At 42.0% G+C, this 21,736-nt stretch overlaps 1 protein-coding gene across 1 annotated transcript; it reads right to left on the bottom strand.

The window, feature by feature from the left end:
• Positions 1–1,081: 1,081 nt before the first annotated feature.
• LOC145349752 (histamine N-methyltransferase-like) lies at positions 1,082–19,863 on the bottom strand. The gene is given in 7 exon segments (XM_080198286.1): positions 1,082–1,422; positions 2,585–2,644; positions 2,647–2,677; positions 4,834–4,964; positions 5,705–5,812; positions 15,427–15,482; positions 19,727–19,863. Coding segments are annotated over 7 exon segments (864 nt in total).
• Between the last annotated feature and the right edge of the window lie 1,873 nt (positions 19,864–21,736).

Raw genomic sequence — 21,736 nt, 5'->3', positions numbered from 1 at the left:
AGTTCTGCAATATAGGTAGAGGGTGGTGATGTGTGGAGAAGCTGTGAAGGAAAATATATTTGTTGCAGATTACACAGTAACAATAGAGCTCCCTCTGGTGGGTGGGCATTATATTCAAAAGGAATTTTAGGGTTTACAAAGAACTTCGTAACTAATTTTGTTTTGTGCTATGACTAACTCTCTTGTGTTGCATTTTGATAGTCTTCCATCAAAATACAGCAACTCAAAGTATTCAGTATTTCAGTATTTCTTATTTCTTATCCCATGATTCTGTGATCAATGGTCAAGTTTGGAGTTTCAGTCTTAAAGATCAAATTTGTAACAGGTGAAATTGGAAGAGTGTATCTATTTACAATATCAACACTCTTGAAGCCATCATTGACCAGAAATTGAAATGTACCTTACAGTTCCAATTGATTCGTGAAAATGTTTCAAACCTATCCGGAGTTTAGTATGTTATGTTGGGTGAACATGCTCAGAGATTAATAATTATGTTTATCAAGCAGGGGTAAATTATATAAATTAGTTCTGCTCATCAGCAAAAACAAACTCTACCTAAATATAAACCCTCTGCAAAATGCATTCAATAGTTCACAACCATCTATATTTCAAGCATTGACCCCTTGGATCTGAAATTTCACTGAGTCAATTAAACTTATCTTAGAAAGCATCCAGTTAAGGGTACATCTGTCAGGAGTAAGAAGAGAATACTTGAATTCATTCTACTATAACAAGAAACCATTCTGCTATTGTACTGAGATGAATCAAAATAAATTTCCCAACAAGAGATTGGGGTATAGATACCAGGGAAAAATGTAGTAATGAATGGCCATGCATAAGATTCATCAAAATGATTAAGCCACGGGAAGACATTTTAAAAGCTCTAGCTCTTAATCTATGAATATTCATTTTTAATCTTAAGAATTATCTTGTAACTTCAAGAGCAATTTGTAAGATTAATTCAAAATATTGGTACAAGCGCAATCTAATAATTATATCTTTCTCTGAAGCAAGAATATAGATGACTGGAATTGCAAGTAGATTATTGCACCTGGACAATGGCTGATTGCTAAAAATCAAATCAATTGTCAATCACAATTGCCTGCAAATTGTTGCTGAAAATAATTCTCCCATTTTCCTCTCTTGAGTTCTGAGGCTGGCCTAGGTATGGAAGAACTTCATCCTTCAGATCGGCTGGGGCTGTTTTCCTGAAATGTTTTACCTCTGTCAGAAAGTCCAACAGAAGTGCTCCATGTTCATTTCCCTCAATGAAGCAATCTGTGATATCGATGTCAGAGGGAAGTTCATAGATTTGGTACGTCATTCCCATTTCATAAAGGGTTTTGCGGACTTCGAGGAAAAGGCTACTGCTGGGAAAATGGGATGCAAATCTTTTCCATAATGGATACCACCCAGTGCCATCTGTTAATAGCAATATTTGAAATATGTTTGCTTGATTCAAATGTTGATTATGGCAAAATTTGTTCAATCATACAACACAGGAGGCCATTCGATCCATCGAGCCTGTGCTGACAATAATACCACCACATATTTACCCTGCTAATCCCCCCTAAACTAGGGTCAATTTAGCATGGTCAATGAACCTAATCCACACACCTTTGGTCTAAGGGGGGAAACCGGAGCACCCAGAGGAAACCTACGCAGACACGAGGAGAATGTGTAAACCCCGCACAGAGAGTGACCCACACTAGGAATCAGACCTGGGTCCCTGGCACTGTGAGGCAGAAGTGATAACCACTGTGCCACCGAGGCATAGGATTCTTCCATAAAATTTGACAGACATAATGCTTTTTGCCTGTTAGTCTGTTAGTTATTGAGTGGATTTCAATAGAACTTGATACACAGATGGGGTACAGCCCAACGAGTAAGTCCTTCATTTTTGGGAAAGATCAGATCTGGTTCCTCGAATATTTTAAGGGGTACATTAACATTGACAGACAGGGCAACTTGACTTTTTTTGAAATATTGTGGGTTGATTTATGTAAAATTTGTTAATAGTTTTAGAATATTGTGGATTGTTTCATTTGCTGCCAGGGAATTTGTCACAGCTGTCAAAATGTGAACAGTTTTCAGTGCAGGTTGTTTAATGTGGATTAGCATGATGCTTCCTCAGTGAGGTGGAAGCACTTAATAAAAATATTTATTTTGTCACCTTCGTAGTTTTAGAACATCAACCAGGCAGGGAAAAGCTTCAGGGAGAGCTATACCATTGCAATACCTTTGAGTTAACTTTGAGGTATGTGCTGCACTGAATGTCCTCTTCACTTGTCTTAAAGATGTGTGTCTTGCTCCCACATCCGTAATGAAAACAGGCAATCATTACTTATTTTATCATAACCCTGAGGACTACCATTAAATCACCTTTTCATGATGAATTATGCATTTTTTTACTTCATTCAGGGAGCTTGCTATTTTTGCATATGCAGCAGATTGTATAGACTAAACATCAGGAGAGAGACGATTATCAAAGTAAGAGATTTGGCTATCTCTTTCGCTGTGGATTTTGAATTTCTTTGGCATCAGTCGTGCTAGCCAATATCTGAAACACTGGGCAATCACATACCTGATATGTTTATTATTAAAAGTTTGCCATTAGTATCTAGAATGCTGTGGAAGTACTTATGGTATCATGAACACTTTCCACATAATACAATATCTAGACAAGGAAAGAAACAGAGATATGGATATATATAACTTCCCTAAAAAAAGTCCTCATCTCAAAACTGGTGCCAGCTTTGTGAACACAAATGACAGAAATAGTGGATTTAATGGTAGAGTAAGAAAAATACTTTCCATTAGTGAGAATTTGGATTGCTGGAGAATCACCTGACGGAAACAATGGTGATGGAAGCTGCAGTCCAATGAATCAATCTAATTTTACTAACCGTCCCAGACGTTTCAGGAACATCAATCTAATTTCAGAAGTTGGATTGTGACAAAAGGTCATTTCACTTTGCGAACAAACATTGGTAAGTGACACAGCACAATTTAATTTCTTCCTGATTTTTCCCCATTCCTTTAAAGGCTCAGATAGCCTCACAGGATGCAAACATCTGTGAATAAAACAGTGAATGGCAGCAAATTATGGCCCTGTACTGCCATAGCCAAACTCTGTCCTTAATCTACCTCTACGCCAAAGCAAGGCCATTCCCAGTCAGATTTGCTGGATTGTTTTCAGGAACAGAAATCTTAACTGATTTCTTCCTTCCTGCCATACCCAATGCAATAAGGCCAATCTTAATAACGCTATTACTATTCTAGGTGACAACAGCAAACCCAGTATATACAAAGGACACCCCTCCCCTGCTAGGCTCGCTGATATTTGTTTTGATCCTTTGCTTTCATGGAACACTGACCTTTTCTCTTCCATTAACACATTCTGATTTCTTACCTTAGTGCCACCGTCAGCACATTTCATAACCCTTCACACTGCCCTTAACACTACCACTGTTTTGTGGCCTACACACCTTTGTTATGATCTCTCCTAGCTCCTACCAGTCACTGACCTTCTGCTTTACTTCACCTGCTCCACCTCCTCTTATATAGTATACAATCCAACACATTTCCCCTCTCTTTAGCTTTGGAGACGATTCATACAGACTTGAAGCATTAACTCTGCTTCTCTCTCCATAGATGCTGCCCAACCTGCTAAGTACTTTTTCCCAGCATTTTTCTGTTCTCAATACACAGAGGACCTTTTTGGTTTCCTGTATTTTGCCCTGCAAAATATATCCAGTTGAGACTTCCCAAATGCATTTCTCAAACAATCATTATGGAAATAAGCAGATGAGAGCTGCAATCCATTAGTGTAGGATAAATATGAATCCAGGTGTCAGAGTTGTGTCTAACAGACTGTGCCGCTCAGTAATTCCAAAAAAAAAGTGGTTCATAGCAATTCTTGAAGTCATATTATTTCCAACTTCTTAAAATTGTCTGTTAACATATTCTGCATTTTTAATCTGCCATTCTTTGTTTGTTATAATCACAGAGACATGCAGCTCAGAAAAAAGGCCAATCCTGCCATTGTGCTCACGCCTGCTCTGAGGAAATTGCCATTAGTTCCAGACTCAGGAAGGTTATTTAAATTTCAACTTCTAGTCTTCTGAAAACTCAGGTACATATGACTGAACTATGACATTGTCAAAGCTTTGGAAATGAGTCAAACTGGATGGACAGATGACTGGACATCACCTTTATCAGAGGGAATTTAGCAAATCTCAATATGGAAAAAGAGGAGATGTCAAAGAAGACATGAGCATTTCCCTTCTCACAGTTATGTCACAAAACAGCACAAAATAGTGTTGGATAAAAGGGGCCTTTTCACCCATTTCAATCCTTTCAGCTGACTTGCTGTACTGCGCTTTGCCAGTAAAAAGTATGTTCTTTTCCTCTCATTGACCATTTTTTTCCTGCTCCACTATATTCCTGATCTGACTCATCGCCAGATGGGGCGGCTGTATTGAACTCCTCCACACTGGAAGGAAAATTTCTGGACAGTGTCATGTTTGGGTTATACATATCCAGGAAGAAGTTCATGAACACTGTTTGAAGTCAATAAACAATCCACCTATCCGTTTGAAACCAGAGATGTTGAGAGGAGGCAGATCAAAGATGAGGAATAACTGACCTGAATAGAAAACCGTCATAAAGAATACTACTTCTAAAAATTACATCGATGCCACATAAAACCACCAATATTTTTGACACTAGGTGGCTCAGTTAGGTATCTGATGGCTAGAACTGGTTTCATATCCAGCCTTGATGACAGTCTCCCCGACTGCTGGTTGTAAAGTTATTTGCAGTTGCAATTACCTGGATCATGTGAATGAAATCAAACATTTTGCTTTCATTTCTTTCCTCCTTTTGTTTTTCATATTCTTCGGAGCTCATCTGGTTCCAAACGAAAGAGATGTTGAGATCCTGACCCTTTTCTTTCACAAGCTCTGGAACAGAGGAAGAATTAGAAAAAAGTAGCCAGAACCCAAGTTGGCATGGAGCCAATGCGCTCTAGGCCAAGCCACCGCTCCCCACCCCCCACCCCCCCAACCCCCCATCCGCCGCCCTCCACTACCATAATCATAAAGCACTGTGGAGTGGATTAGCCAGGTCTGAATGAGACTTCTGCTTCTCATCATGGTGCAGGTCCCACACTCTGGAGTTGCTGGCCAATCCATCACCATCAGTCATGGCAGTGCTAAGCAAGTAACAATAGCTGCTGCATGGATTGCTGGAGGAGAAAGGACAACAAGGCTTTGGATCACTGGAATCCAGAGTCTTGGGCCAAGAAGGATTGGGTACATCAGGTAGAAGGGCAGTGGGGTGGTGTTTTTAAGGGAGGGAGTGGGTAGGAAGGAAGTGAAAGGGTTCCAAAGAATGGAGGCTGCCGCTTTAGCAGGAAAGGGGAGCTGCCAAAGAATGGCCCTTCTTCTGGCTTCCTGCCCTTACAGCAGTTGAGGAAATAAAAATCAGTTTTTCTGCTACAGCCCATCTGCCTGTATTATGAGGTGAGTTCAGGGGTGGGCAGGAAGACAGTGGAACCCCATTTTATGAGCTTGCACTGTGGAAAAGACATTTGCCAGGGTCATGTAAAATTCAACCCACAATTTCATCTCGATAAGCACAATAATTTATCCAAATTAACTATATTTGGTGAAATATCATGAAACTTAAGTTTAAAACATACCTTTGTAGCTGGAGATTTGCTCAGGATTTGGCTCCACCACCTCATTATGAATTGGAAGGCCTGGATGTTTGGACTGAATTCTGTCAAGGATTTTAAGGTCAATTTGACCTGAATGGAAAAACAAAACATCTCTGAATGCCCTAATACACAAAACAAGTACAACAAATCTTCTATAGGAATATGTGAGTTTGATTAAAACTGCTATTATTTCACTTGTTTAGCTTTCATTATAGTTTTACCTTTTTAAATCAATTTGAACTTAACTGTAAGCATTGCCATTTTCCAAAAGCAATATTACATAATTGTATTTTCTTTCTTTTTATTAGTTCACAAGTCTATTATTGGTTTTGCTATAAATAAAACAAACACGTTGAAATAAGGAAATATAGTATTGAATTATGGAAAAAGAAAATCAGAAAAGAGTATAATTTTTTATGAATGAACAAGTTGCCTCTTTTCAAAGTTGCATTGGGCAATTGAAGTGATTGCTTGATTGACAGTTCCTGAAGTTTGTTGCAACTGACCCCTTCTGTCGAAACTATTGTGGCACAAGCCTCAGTTTGTTCATTTGACTTCTCCCCAGGTAAGGAGGTTGAACCGACCCCCTTTCTTTATTTTTTTTCTTATTCATTGAGGAGATGTAGGTATTGCTGACTGAACCAGCATTTATTGTCCATCCTTAATTGCTCTCGAACTGAGCACTTGCTAGACATTACTGGACTGTCTGCCCAGATCTGTTGCAGCAGATACTGAATGAAGGCACCTGTCTTCATGCAATATGTTCCTTCAATTTCCCAGGACAATTACAATCATAAAAGCAACATCCTAAATTCACAGATTATTGTTGTTTTAAATAAAAGGTATACAAATCTTTTTCACACTTTTGGAGATGTACATTTCAGAGGGCAGATAGAAGTCAACCACATTGCTGTAGGTCTGGAGTCACATATAGGCCAGACCAGATAAGGATATTAATTAATGAGATAAGTTTTTAAATGGCAATCGACAATGGTTCCATGGTCATCATTAGATTTTTAATTCCAGATTTTTAGTGAATTCAAATTTTACCATCAGTTGCACTGGGACTCAAACCAGATTTCTTTGGTTCATCGCAACAAGATGACTTCAAAATGGACCTTTTCCCTTGCAGATAGCTTTATGTCTTTAAAAGGGCCAATTTAACCAGGCTTTCTTGAGGTAAAGAAAGAGTGACTTTATTAGACGCAAATGCAAAAAAAAACACATGCACATATATTCACACAGATGAGAAATGAGAAGGGAATCCAAACATAAATAAGGAAGAATGCATATGATGCAGTCTTTGACTTTTCCATCAGGAGTAGATAGTGAAATGTTGTGGCCATTGGAGATTTGTGATTTGACATGATGACCTTGGAACCATTTTCGATTGTCATTTAAAAACTTATCTGGTTAATTAATATCCTTATCTGTGCAGCTTCAGCAGTTGAGTAGTTGGTCTCAAGATTCCAAGGTCCTGCAGTTTAGTTGAGGAAGTTGTCCGACTTCCTTTTCAGCTGTGGCTTTGATATCTTGTCTTGCTTCAACAATCAGAGGGATAGTGTTAGCTACAAATCTTTGAAAGACCGTTAGTTGCAAATCTTTGCTGCCTTCCCTTGCTTCTGTATCATACACTCTGTCACATCCAGCACTGGTCTACACACCACGTTTTCCAGCTTGCATTGTTATCCCAGTCTTCTGTATATACTTAGAAGGTGAAGATCCACCTTGCAGAATATGATTCCTGCTGAGAGGATAATCAGTTCCCATTATCTCCACAGGGGATGGCATTTCTTATTTGCATGGCTTCTTCCTGTTAAATGTCCGCTGAGATAAAGGCTAGAATTCTCTGGTCTTGTACATTCCACTGCTCCTGTCAGTGAGAATGGAGAATTTGACATTCAGCCAAATCTCCATTCACTGCAGTGGGACCAAAGAACAATGTCAGCTATAGGTGAGGTTGGTGAATTCCGGTCAAAGTATATGAAATTCCAATGTCTCTATTGTAGGATGGTCCACACCAGAGCCACTCATCCTCTGAATTTCCATCCTCAGCTATCTTTGGTTTGTGTATCCCATTTTTAAAAGCAGGACTGTAAATTTCCAATCATTCATGGCCCACTACCACTGCCAGCGAGGATGAAAAATTTGGCATTCAGCACAGAAGAATGACAACTGAGGGTGAGAATCCAACCCCACATATCTTATTTGAAAGTTCAACATGTCCATACCTAATTTGAGAATCTTTCTCCTTCATCATGACAAATTAAACAGAATTCCATCATTATATTTGAATTTGCCATTGTTTATCTGCAGTCCACTGTCTTCTAGGAAAACGTTATGAAACAATTTCCAAAAGCTTGTCCAAATTTAGTTTGTCCTCTGGAACCACTTTAAATTGAACTGAGCTCAATAAACAAGTTGATGACACATAGTTCATCTGCTATCCATATTATAAAACATTCAGCAGTGACTTTAATGTTTTACATCCCACATTTAATTATCTCTTTGGACATAACACCGTGTTCTTAATTAATTGGCTAATTAGTTGTTTTCTGCAGAGCTGTTTTGTCTCTACGCTTTGTCTGGCACATTCAGCCTCATGAAGTGTTTTAACTGATTTCAAATGTTTATGTTATTTTCTTGTCACATAAGCATCCGTACAAGATTATGCTTGATATCTTTTGAAATATAATTGGGACACAGATTGAGAAGCAACTATTAGTTAAACAAAATTCTTAGGAAAACACAATTTTATTAGCATTTTATTTCAAATGAGTTAAACTATTCAGAAAATAACTAGCTATCTTTAATAATAATACACAATTCTTTTCTGTCTGAAATTCTCTGATAGGCCAGTTTAAGGGGTGCGCCTGTTGGTGAATTTTATTGCATTTCCTGGGTACAAATGTTGCAAAAAAATGTTTTAAAATGCCTAATTAAACCATGGTCATTCCATAGATGCAACCCAATAGAGTTTTACGGAAAACTTTACCAGCCATAAAACACTTGGCATGGCAGGGGTGGGTAGAGGCATGGCTATTGGCATTGGTTACTGGAGGGGAGAAGAACTCCACGGGAGAGAAAGTGATGATATAGGAAGAAGGGGAGGTGGGATAGAGATGTAATGAAAGGAATGAAAGGAAGGAGATGCGTATGAGATGTAAGAACATAAGAAATAGGAGCAGGAGTAGGCCATCTAGCCCTTCGAGCCTGCCCCACCATTCAATAAGATCATGGCTGATCTATCGTGGCTCAGTTCTACTTTCCCGCCTTCTCCCCATAACCCTTAATCCCCTTGCCTATCAAAAACCTATCTACCCGCGTCTTAAATATGTTTAGTGAGGCAGCCTCCACCACTTCAACGGGCAGAGAATTCCAGAGATTCACCACCCTTTGAGTGAAGAAGTTCCTCCTCAACTCCGTTCTAAACCGCCCCCCCCTTTATCTTGAGGCTGTGCCCCCTAGTCCTACTGTCCTTTCTGAGCGGGAAGAGTCTCTCCACCACTATCCTATCCATCCCATTCATCATCTTATATGTCTCAATGAGATCTCCCCTCATTCTTCTAAACTCTAACGAGTACAACCCTAGTTTATTCAGCCTCTCCTCATAGCTCAACCCCCTCAACTCCGGTATCAGCCTAGTAAACCTCCTCTGCACTCCCTCCAAGGCCAAAATATCCTTGCGTAAGTGCGGCGACCAAAACAGAACACAGTTTTGCGTTAGAATAAAGAAACGGTATGCAATGAAGTTTTAAGTAGTACAGCTGCAATACAGATACCTGCAAATGTTCTGTGCGTCGGAAGGTAATGGGATCCCAAAAAATAAAGTTACGCTGGCTGGACCGATTAGTAAGGGAGGGGTGGTGGATGCCATTTGAGTGTGGGAGAATGCATAGGAGGGATGAAATGGGGGTTGGAGATGGAATAAGAAGAAGGAGTGGATGGGGAAGAGATAGATCTTTATCAGAGAGACGGCATGGGAGGGATGGAATGACGTGGGATGGGGATTTGAATAAGTACTATTGGAATAAAGATGGCAATTGCAACACAAATAGTTTAAGGATTGGAAGTTAGGAAGAAGCCAACAAAAGCAACACTGGATGGAGGAAGGAAGGCTGTTGCCTGGGGACAGTTTGGAGAAAATGGCAAGGAAAGGGGACAAGGGCAGCAAGGGGGATTGGCATGGGATGGCATGGGGAAATGCATGGGGCACATCGAAAAGGGAATGGCATAGGAAGATAGAAACATGAAAAATAGGTGCAGGACTAGGCCATTCGGCCCTTCAAGTCTGCACTACCATTCAATATGATCATGTTTGATCATGCACGCATCCTTCCCCATTGCATTGCTACAAGTTTGGGGGATCCAATCAATATGCAGATTGAAGTCACCCATAATAACTGCTGAACCCTTACTGCACACATCTCTAATTTCCTGCTTGATGCCATCCACAATCTCACTACTGTTTGATGGTCTGTACACAACTGCCACCAGAATTTTTTGTCCTGCAGTGTCATGCGGTGTTCCACCCACACAGATTCCACATTGTCCAGGCTAATGTCCACCCTACAATTGCATTAATCTGCTCTTTAATCAGCAACACTATACCACCCCCTTTCCTTTCCTGAATATTGAATACTCCTGAATGTTGAGTTCCCATTCCTGGTCATATTGGAGCCAGGTTTCAATGACCCATAGAGTCATAGAGGTTTACAGCATGGAAACAGGCCCTTCAGCCCAACTTGTCTATGCCACCCTTTTTTAAAACCCACCCTTTTTTAAAACCCTTAAGCTAACCCCAATTGCCTGCATTTGGCCCATATCCCTCCATACCCATCTTACCCATGTAATTGTCTAAATGCTTTTTAAAGGACAAATTGTACCCACCTCTACTACTACCTTTGGCAGCTTGTTCTAGACACTCATCACCCTCTGTGTGAAAAATTGCCCCTCTGGACACTTTTGTATCCCTCCCATCTCACCTTAAACCTAGGACCTATAGTTTTAGACACTCCTACCTTTGGGAAAAAATATTGACTATATAGCTGACCTGTGCCCCTCATTATTTTATAGACTTCTACAAGATCACCCCTCAGCCTTCTACGCTCCAGCGAAAAAAGTCCCAGTCTATCCAACCTCTCCTTATAATACAAACCATCTCGTCCCGGTAGCATTCTAGTAAATCTTTTCTGCAGTCTTTATAGTTTAATAATATTGCTTATATAATAGGGTAACCAGAACTGTATACATTATTCCAAGTGTGACCTTACCAATGTCTTGTACAATGTTAACAAAACATCCCAACTCCTGTATTCAATGTTCTGACCAATGAAACCAAGCATGCTGAATGCCTTCTTCACCACACTGTTCATCTGTGACTCCACTTTCAAGGAGCTATGAACATGTACCCCTAAATCTCTTTGTTTTGTAATTCTCCCCAATGCCCTACCATTAACTGAATAAGTCCTGCTCTGGTTCAACCTACCAAAATGCATCACCTCGCATTTATCTAAACATAGGAACATAGAACATTACAGCACAGTACAGGCCCTTTGGCCCTCAATGTTGTGCCGAGCTATGTCCAATCCCAAGATCAAGCTATCCCACTCCCTTTAATTCTGAAGTGCTCCATGTACCTATTCAATAACTGCTTGAAAGTTCCTAAAGTGTCCGACTCCACTATCACAGCAGGCAGTCTATTCCACACCCCAACCACTCTCTGAATAAAGAATCTACCTCGGACATCCCTTCAAATCTCTCACCATGAACCTTATAGCAATGCCCCCTAGTAACAGCTACATCCATGCGAGGAAATAGTCTCTGCACGTCCACGCTATTAATCCCTCTCATCATCTTATAAACCTCTATTAAGTCACCTCTCATCCTCCTCCACTCTGAAGAGAAAAGCCCCAGCTCCCTCAACCTTTCCTCATAAGACCTACCCTCTAAACCAGGCAGCATCCTGGTAAATCTCCTCTGCACTCTCTCCAATGCTTCCACATCCTTCTTATAATGAGGTGACCAGAAATGAACATAATGTTCCAAATGTGGTCTCACCAACGGCTCTTAAACTCAGACCCCCTGTTAATAAACGCTAACACACTATCAGCCTTCTTCACGGCTCTATCCACTTGAGTGGCAACCTTCAGAGATCAGTGGATATGAACCCCAAGATCTCTCTGTTCCTCCACATTCCTTAGAACACTGCCATTGACCCTGTAATCTGCATTCAAGTTTGTCTTACCAAAATGAATCACCTCACACTTATCAGTGTGAGGTGATTAAATTAAATTCCATCTGCCACTCGCCAGCCCACTGGCCCAATTGATTAAGATCCCATTTTAATCCAAGATGACCTTCTTCATTGTCCACTATGCCACCAATCTTGGTGTCATCTGCAAACTTACTAACCATGCCTCCTATATTCTCATCCAAATCATTAATATAAATGACAAATAACACTGGTCCCAGCACTGATCTCTGAGGCACACCACTGGTCACAGGCCTCCAGTTTGAAAAGCAACCCTCTACAACCACCCTCTTGGTTCTGTCAAGGAGCCAAATTTGTATCCATTTAGATACCTCACTCTGGATCCCAAACTACCATGCAGTACCTTGTCAAAGGCCTTGCTAAAATCTATGTAGACAACAGCAACTGTACTGCCCTCTTCTACCTTTTGGTTACACCTTTAAGAAACTCATTCAAATTTGTGAAACATGATTTTCCACTCACAAAGCCATGCTCACTGTCCCTAATTAGTCCTTGCGTCTTTAAATGCCTGTAGACCCTGTCGCTCAACATACTTCCAACACCTTACCCACCACAGATGTGAGGCCCACCGGCCTGTAGTTCCCAGACTTTTCCCTGCAGCCTTTTTTAGACAAAGGCACAACATTTGCCACCCTCAATCTTCAGGTACCTCACCCATGACTATCAATGATTCACTGTAGAAACCCTACAATGCAGAAGGAGACCATTTGGCCCATCGAGTCTGCACAGGCAAGAATCTCACATGTAACCCCACATATATACGCCGTTAATTCCTCTGACCTATGCATCCTGGGACACTAAGGGGCAATTTAGCATGGCCAATGCACCTAATCCACACATCTTTGGACTGTGGGAGGAAACCAAAGCATCCAGAGGAAACTCACAGAGACACAGGGAGAGCACGCAAACTCCACATAGACAGTGACCCAAGCCAGGAATTGAACCCAGGTTTCTGGATTACAGTTAATTCATCCACCTTATTGCAAATGCTCCTTGCATTGAGACATAGAGTCTTCAGGCTTGTTCTTTGGCATTTATTGCCCTCTTAGAATTATGATGCCCTTTTTGATATTTGATTTGATTTATTATTGTCAAATTTATTAACATACAGTGAAAAGTATTGTTTCTTGCACTATACAAACAAAGCATACTACTCGTAGAGAAGGAAACCAGAGTCCCAGGATGGCAGTGCCAGGCTAGAACTGCCCGAGGGGCACTATCTGTGCCTGCCCCCGGCCACCCGTGGGACATCAATGGCCTCTGATCCCACCGGCAAGGCCATCACATCTGGTTCCCGTTGATCGGGACCATCTCCGGCGAGGTCGGAAAGGTCAGTGAGCCCGGGCTACGATGTCACAGGCTCACAAGTAAGATTTAAATGATGTTATAAATATTTAAATCAGCCTCCCACCAGGAAAAGGCGTGAAGCTGATTATGCCGGCAAAATGGCCTGGGAGGATTGCAAACGGCCCAATGCTGGGCGCGATTCACATTTCTCGCCTCCTGCCTATATTTCCCGCTCCGCTCCACTACTCGACCAGCAGAGTGAGGCAGAAATATCTCACTAATTGTATTAAAAATGTTTTGTAGGTCTCTCCTCTTTAAGAAATACATACATTTAAAATTTTAACATTAATACATGAAGGGGTTGAAATGATGAGCAGGATTTTTTGGCCTTCCCAGTGCAGTTTCTGCCAGCGGGGGTAATGTGGTGGGCCATCCACAGGTTGATTGACTTTGTGAGGACTAGAAGATATTGGCATTGGTCAGGGCCAGAAAATCCTGGCTGGTATCATTGAGGCGATGTGATTTCAGACCATCTTATACCTGCACTGTGACAGGCCTGCTACAACTGGTCGCTTCAGTTCAGCTTTTCCTAGCTAGAAATATAGCTGTCTATTCAACTCCAAGGAAATATGATTATATCCAGAAAATTAGCAGCACAATTAGCTACTCATGAGCTATAGAGCCAGCACCATGAAATCCTCAATGACATTAATAGGTAAATATTGGAATTCACGTTAAAATGCTAATACTTTTCCTTCATCTATATTGAGGTCATGACTGCAAGGGCAGGCAGAGTGACAGCACCTGCGGGGCTCAGACCTTTGAGGTGGGGAGTGGCTATTAAGCACAAAAGGGAACCAGGTAAGAGATGCAGAGCTCCATCTTACCATTTTGATTCTAAGTGCTGGGTGGACTTGAATCTGGGAGTGTTTCAGATCCGATTTTTAGACCCACTCTCAGGCACCCCTATATGCACTCTGTCTGCAAAAATATCAGCGATTCCGAATCGCACTGCAGAGGCCTGTGGGCAGGGCTTAAGATGCCCAAAACCCCGCAGCTCTGATCGGTGCTTCCAACAGCATATGTGTCCAAATCGGACTTACATGGAGCATGCCTGTTTCGCACCGATTCTGCATGGGTGAACACAGTGGCAAAGGGGGAAGGGCCGGTAAAGTTGAACGTGCAGCCCATTAAGTCAACTTAAATGCATACAAATACATTTAAATGGCCATCGCTCCCGTTTTGGGCATAATCCCAATCGCGGCCATTTTCAGGCCTTGTTAAAGGGGTAACCAGCGTGGAGGAGGGTGTGAATTGCACTTCTCGCCTCATGCCTGACTTTACCAAGTTTTCACACCCAAAAATGGATGCAACATGATGGTAAAATCAGGCCTGTAAACACTCTTCCCCTACTAAAGACATCAGCAGGATAATCTGCTGGGTAACTCCCAGGCATTCCGCCCCCCCCCCCCCCCCCAATGCTGGGGTCAAATTTCAGCTGGTGGGAGGGGATGGGGAAGTGGCCTTTAAGTGGCAGGTTAAGGTTACCAAATGGAGCAAACCGTACGCCCACCCCCACCCCACATCCCCCAATCATGTAAGTGTGAGCAAGCAGTGACGTAAAATCCAATGTGTTCTCACAGAATCATGGAATCCCTACAATGCAGAAGGAGACTATTTGGCAATCGAGCCTGCACCGACAACAATCCCACAAAAGCCCGACCCTAACAACCTCACAAATTTACCCTGCTTGTCCCCCTGACACTAGGGGGCAATTTAGCAAGGCCAATCAATCTAACCTGCACGTTTTTGGAGTGTGGGAGGAAATCGGAGCACCCGGAGGGAACCTACGCAGACACTGGAAGACCGTACGAGCTGCATGCAGAAAGTTGCCCAAGGTTGAAATCGAACCCAGCTCCCTGGCGCAGTGAGGCAGCAATGCTAACCAAGGTGTCAGCATGCTGCCCTTGTGTTACCATGCTTAATTCTTGTCTGTGCTACTGAATAAGTTTAAAGGAGATTTGACAACATGAAGTATTTCATCCCTTTTTACTAAATACCCTGTATCAGATGATAATTTATATCTATTATGAATAAAACAATTAACCATTAGAAACAGAACAGTGGAGACTGCAGGACCTACCTGAACCACTTCCGACCCCCAGGACATTGAGACTGGAGCTTCCTTTATTCCCAATGCTGCAAAATAAAATAAAAGTTTTATTTTGAACTGACCTGAATCAACCTACAGTGACATTTATAACAAATAGCTTCACTAACCCATAGAGTTTGCAGTTCATAATTTTAACATGATAAAGCTTAGCAGTTAATTTGTATATCTGTAAAACAAACATTACCAAATTATTGGGACTCTGTTACCTTACAAAGAAGTAATAGATTACTTCTTTTAATTTTTCCATCATGAGCACTGTGACAGAGATGTAAAATCTGTGATGTAATAAATGGAAATCGGCTAATTAAATCAGTATAAATGTGAAATTTATGTCGGTTAACAATAACTTATGTTTACACAGTGACCCAAACGTAACTTGAATTTCCAAGATTCCTTACAGGAGCATTATAAGAAAAGGTATGAAAGTGAGCCACAAAGAAAAGCTAAGGTCAGGGTGACAAATCTTGGTCAAAGAGGTAAGCCGGAAAGTTACCACCATTCACATTGGTGGGATTTTCCCATCTCGCTGCAGTGAACGGAGATTTGGCTGGCACCAAATTCTCCGACTTGGCTGCAGCGAGAATGTGGCATGAATGGCCGGTAAGACCACGCCCAGAGTTTTTAAGGAGTGTTCTTGAAGGAGGAAAGTGAGGTAGTGGAGATGAGTAGGTCAGGGTTGGGGGGGGGAGCGCAATTCCAGAACTTGGGGCCAAGTCAACTGAAGGCATGGGCATCAATTGCAAAGTAATTATGATTGGAAATGCATATGAGATCATAATCAGAGGATGTCAGAAAAGCAGTCTGATCATTTCACAAGAGTGGAGGAGTCGAGAGAGGTGGCGGTGAGGTCAAGCTGGGTTGAATTAGTGTACGTGCGAAAACTGACATGCCTTCGGATGGTTTTGCCAAGAGAAGCAAGTGATTCTCTGGCCATGATTGGATAGATAAGAAAGGATCCAAGTGAGAGCTGTCCAACACAACATAGTGAAAGTACTCCTAGGTTGCTACAATCGTAATGTAATAGAATTTTACATTGTATGTGAGGGAGAGAGGAGTGGGTCCGAAACTGCATTTTTAAATTTAAGTAAGGGCCATTCTGAGGACATGAAAGTAACGCTGGCTAAAGTGAACTGACAAATTAGATTAAGGCCAGTTTACTGAGACATTGAAGTGTTGGCAGTTTCCAAAAACTATCAGCAAGGATGAAGGAAAAGTAAAAATAAGAATATTAAGAATATTAAGATGCCAGATGCAAGGCCATTTAATAATGAGTCAACATTGGCGCAATGTTAAAACTCTGACCTCTGAATCAAAGATTTATGTATTTGAGTTTCATGTGAGGATTTGAGTATTAAACATAGGCTGAAACATTTTTACACCTACTCAGATGTAGACTGCACCAGCAGCCTCTGAGGGAAGTCTTCATTGTGCACATCTTTATTTGACCATTTGCCACCACCATTTTCCCACTCTCTTCAGTCTCATAGAATCTGACAATGTAGAAGGAGGCTATTCGGCGCATCAAATCTGCACTGACCATAATCCTACCCAGGCCCTATCCCCATAACACTATACATTTACCTCAGCTAGTTCCCTGACTCTAAGGGTCAATTTAGCATGGCAAAACCATTTAACCTGCATATCTTTGGACTGTGGGAGGAAACTGGAGCACCCGGAAGAAACCCATGTAGACATGGGAAGAACGTGCAGACTCCACACACACAGTGACCCAAGCCAGGAATTGAACCCGGGTCCCTGGTACTGTGAGGCAGCAGTGCTAACCAATGTGCCACACTGCCCCTTCCTTCCTTCCACATTTTAATTTTGCCTGAGTCTTTTTTTGGGTTTTAGCCCAAATTACAAGTTAACTCCAAGCTTAAAATGTCAACTGCTTGCCCTACGATCATACATGCTCCTCATTTTCCTCAATGGGCATTGGATATGTTCAGGTGCAGTTCAGTGCTTAGTACCCTTGTCTCTGTGTCGAAAGGTTATGGGCTTGTAGTCACATTTCAGAGACTTGGGCACAAAAACTTGGGCTGATTTTTTTCAGTGTGGTATTGAAGGATTGTTGCGTTGCCAGATGCAACATCCTTCAAATGAGATATTCAATCAAAGCCCCAGTGAGCGAAAGAAACCCCAGTGACACTCTCTTTGAAGAGAAGGAGAATGAATTTTAAACAATTATTTCAAATTATTTTAAAGTTCTTTTTCAGGATATTTCAATTTCAATTTCTACCTTCACTCTGTGTATGCCTAACTCTGTAATTTGCTCTATGCAAGAATGTCTAAAGTGATTTTACTTTATTGCTTTCAGGGGGTTCTCTGCAAATCCTTAAATGGGATTGATAGCCTGATGACATTGCTGCTACTTTCTGTGAGTTGCCCAGTAACAAGTTCATAAGTTCATAAGATGTAGGAGTAGAATTAGGCCATTTGGCCCATCGAGTCTGCTTTGCCATTCGATCATGGCTAATATGCTCCTCATCCCCCCTTTCCTGCCTTCTCCCCATAGCCCTTCAACCTGTTACCAATTAAAAATCTGTTTAACTCCTCCTTAAATTTACTCACTGTACCAATATCCACCACGCTTTGGGGGAGCGAATTTCACAGATTCGTGTCTGGAAGAAGTAGTTTCTCCTCAACCCTGTTTTAAATTTGCTATCCCTTATCCTAAGACCCCTCGAATGAATGTGGCAATCCGTGGTCACTATCACTGCACACCGATGGAGGGGGCATTCAAGTCAAAAAGATCGCTTGATCCCTCAGCGAGACCAACTTTGTGCTCAGCAGTGATTGCTCTTACTTTATCACTAACCATAAGATCTTGCCCCAAAGGTCTAAATATTGATGTAGCTGTGAGGGGAATCTGAAAATGAATCCACTCCCCATCATTCTAACTCCCACCCATGTGAACAGGTGCTCTGCGATTTCACATTCGGATCAGTTAATTTCCTCTCCTGATCATTTTTTTGGCAGCCAGTGATCTTCAGATCTGATTTTATTGCTTTCACTGGGGGGCTGGTGATTGGGGCTGTCTTGGGGAACCTCAAACAAGTTTTCTCTTTTCAGTCTTTTCCCTTTCCCAGTGTGACAAGTCATACAATTTTGGCTGGAAATGTGTGCACTGCTCCTGCCTGTTACCTTGATGGATTAGTGGGCAGTTATCAGCCAGTAAACTGGTGCTCCAGGCCTGAGTTCAAGATATGGCGTGAGGGGGAGGTCACATCCTGCTTGAGAGACCAGAATCGACCAACTGAGTGGGCCACTGCCTATGTGCCGATCTGCCAATGAGAAGATCAGTGCATGTGCATTGCTTCACCCCATTGCCTCCCCACAATAGCTGGCCTACTCGACCACCCTTACTCCGCCCCTAGGCCATCACCAATTGCCAACACCCTGTGCAGCCCCAACACCCCCATTTACAGCCCCAATCTCCCCCTCCCCATCATGTTCGGCCCCAAACTACCCCCCACGTGAATCTCCGAGATCTCCCTGCCACCATATACAGCCCCGATTGCCCCCGCTCCCTTCCCTCCCCTAATGATCCCATTGAAGAGTGTGCAGCAGGTCGCCCACCTCCACCACCATTCGGCCCCCCCAATAGACCCCACCCTCCAATAGACTCCACCCCCCCAGTAGGCCCTGCTCCCTCTGGCCCTGCCTCCTTGGGCAGGTTGGCAATGCAAAGCTGGCACTGCTCAAGGCCCCCCCCCCGCACCCCCCAGGCCATGGCTTCAATGGCCTCTTGCCTCCACTTCTGATCCCAATTGATGAGAACCAATTGTAATTCCCACTGGTGGGAATCTTTCCTGGTTCAGGGTGGGGAGGGGTGGGGAGGGGTGGGGGGATGGCGGGAGAGATGGGGGGATGGGGGAAATATTAGTGGACCCGAGGCTACTCTCCTGGGCTCACTAGTCATATTGAAATAGAAACTTCAATATGGAAATCAGCCGGTGCAGGGCTGACTATGTCTAAACCCATTGTGATCAGTCGGATGCCAGTCACAAGTCTCGCCTCAGGTCCCTCACTATGTCTCTCAGCCTACTGTGCTACTCAAGCAGCAGAGCGAGCTGGAACAATTGCCCCCTTCCATATTACTTTCATCAGAGTAAGAGACTTACCACATGCTTATCACAAGCCATTATGAAAATAATAATAAGATCACTTGTAAGCAGCTAAAAATAACTTTGTGCCAGTTAAGTAAGAGTTTACATACCTCATCGTCCATTAAGATTCTTTGATTTTGAACAAGGCCCCTAAGTCATACCTGACCAGTATGTCTGGCAAATTCTCGTCAATGAATTTTTCCATACACATATGTTCAGTGGAGCATTCCAAGAAGACTTTAAAAGTCTTCAAATAATGAACATGCTCTGAGCTGAGGGGTTTCATAGAGGACTCCATCTGCTTTCTGGCAAGTAAGAGAAGCAACAATTCAGTTCATTCTGAGTGTTTTTTTTAATTTCAAAAATATGCTTTATTCGTAAAAACGCTGAAATAAGCTATTGCAAAACAACATTCCCAACAGTTACAAATAGTGCAAAAAACCAGTCATATTTACAATACTTTATGGTGCTCAGTTACAAGACATTACATTCATTACCGTTCAATTCTTCAAACTATATACATTCATCACCTTTCACTGTGTGCTGTTGTTTTTTTCAGATTAGCACACAGTTACGCAGTCCCAAGGTGCCCTATAGTTCCTGGCCCCTCAATCTGCCTTGGTTGAAAGTCTTTAAACAGTGGCATTTCCCCAGTGTGCCTTCGTGGTGGCTACCCCAAGCTGAGAGAGTCCTTCAGCATCTAGTCCTGGACCTTGGAATGTGCCAGTCTGCAACACTCAGTTGAGGACAAATCTTTGCACTGGAAGGTCAGCAGCTTTCAGGTGGACCAAAGTGCATCCTTCACTGAGTTGATGATCCTCCAGCAGCAGTTGGTATTTGTCTCGGTGTGCATCCCTGGAAACAGCCCGTAGAGCACAGAGCCCTGCATCACTGAGCTGCTTGAGATGACCCTTGACAAATACCACGCATCTCACTCCAGACCTTCTTTGCAAAGGCATATTCCACAAGGAGATGTGTGACCATCTCATCACCCCCGCAGCTGTTTCAGCATTCTGAATGTTGTTATCTGTAGAAAGTAGGACATTGTCTCGACTTGAATAGTAAACTCAAAATGCTTCAGTACCATCTACATCTGGCACACATTAACATCCAACTTCTTTCTCTGCTCAACTATCTGCCTCAGCCTTAGCCTTCTGTCAGCCTTAACCATCTTAATGTATGTACTCACCATTACCGTGAAAAATCTGGAAATGAAATTAAAATGAAAGCTCCAAATCAACAAGCACAAGCTTGAAAACAGGGCTGATTCCGAACCACCCAGTTTCTGGAAAGCTCCAGTTAAAAGTTTTACTTGCTGAATCTTTTTCCATTCATAATCACATTAATAAATTTCATGTTGTGTAATAACTTTCAGGCAAGTGTGGCACTTATTATATAGTCTATAGAGAATGGAATCTTCCTCAGGTATAAAGAAACTGCCCCCAGAAATTGCCAAAGTATAGAGTTTTTCCTGCTCACAAAATTATTTATTCCACTTCCTAATCAAACATTTACCGCACTGATGACCTCACCTGATGAAGGAGTGGTGCTCCAAAAACTCGTACTACCAGATAAATCTGTTGGACTTTCACCTAGTGCTGTAGGATTTCTTACTGTGCACTGCCCAAGAATGAATAGCCAAATATTGGGAAATAATTATCTAAATATGTCACAAGATTAGATCTGTAAATATCATGTAAAGCAAAATTCTTCATACTGAACATCCTTGTGTTGCAGAGTACGATATATTCTCCTGCATTATTTCAGTGAATAGCTGATGGAGTTGGACAGGAGCGATCAAGGAGTTCCAACCATGTTAAATGTTCCCTTTCCTCCCTGGACCCAATTGCATTGGAGAAATGTAAGACATTCCAGTGCATTATATTAGTGAACAGGTAAAAAAACAAATCCAAACGCTTGAAAATTACTCCAATTGCAAGGCATTAAATAAACCAATGGATCACCTATCACTGAACCAATCCCACAATCTGCAATTAGTTCTTACGTAAAGTAACCTGAAATTTTCTTTGCATATATTTCAACTCGGGCTTAGAAACCTTTGATCATTATTCAACAAAAGGAAATAATTATCACGTTTAATCTGTCGTATACAAGTGTGAAACGATTATTTTGGAGATAGCTAAATAACAATTAAATGAATTGGAGATGCA

The sequence above is a fragment of the Carcharhinus amblyrhynchos genome, chromosome 11 (genome assembly GCF_965287045.1).
Source record: "Carcharhinus amblyrhynchos chromosome 11, sCarAmb.v2.hapA, whole genome shotgun sequence".
NCBI lineage: Eukaryota > Metazoa > Chordata > Chondrichthyes > Carcharhiniformes > Carcharhinidae > Carcharhinus > Carcharhinus amblyrhynchos.
The sequence above is the reverse complement of the archived record's forward strand: the minus strand, read 5'-3'. Positions and strand labels throughout refer to the sequence as shown.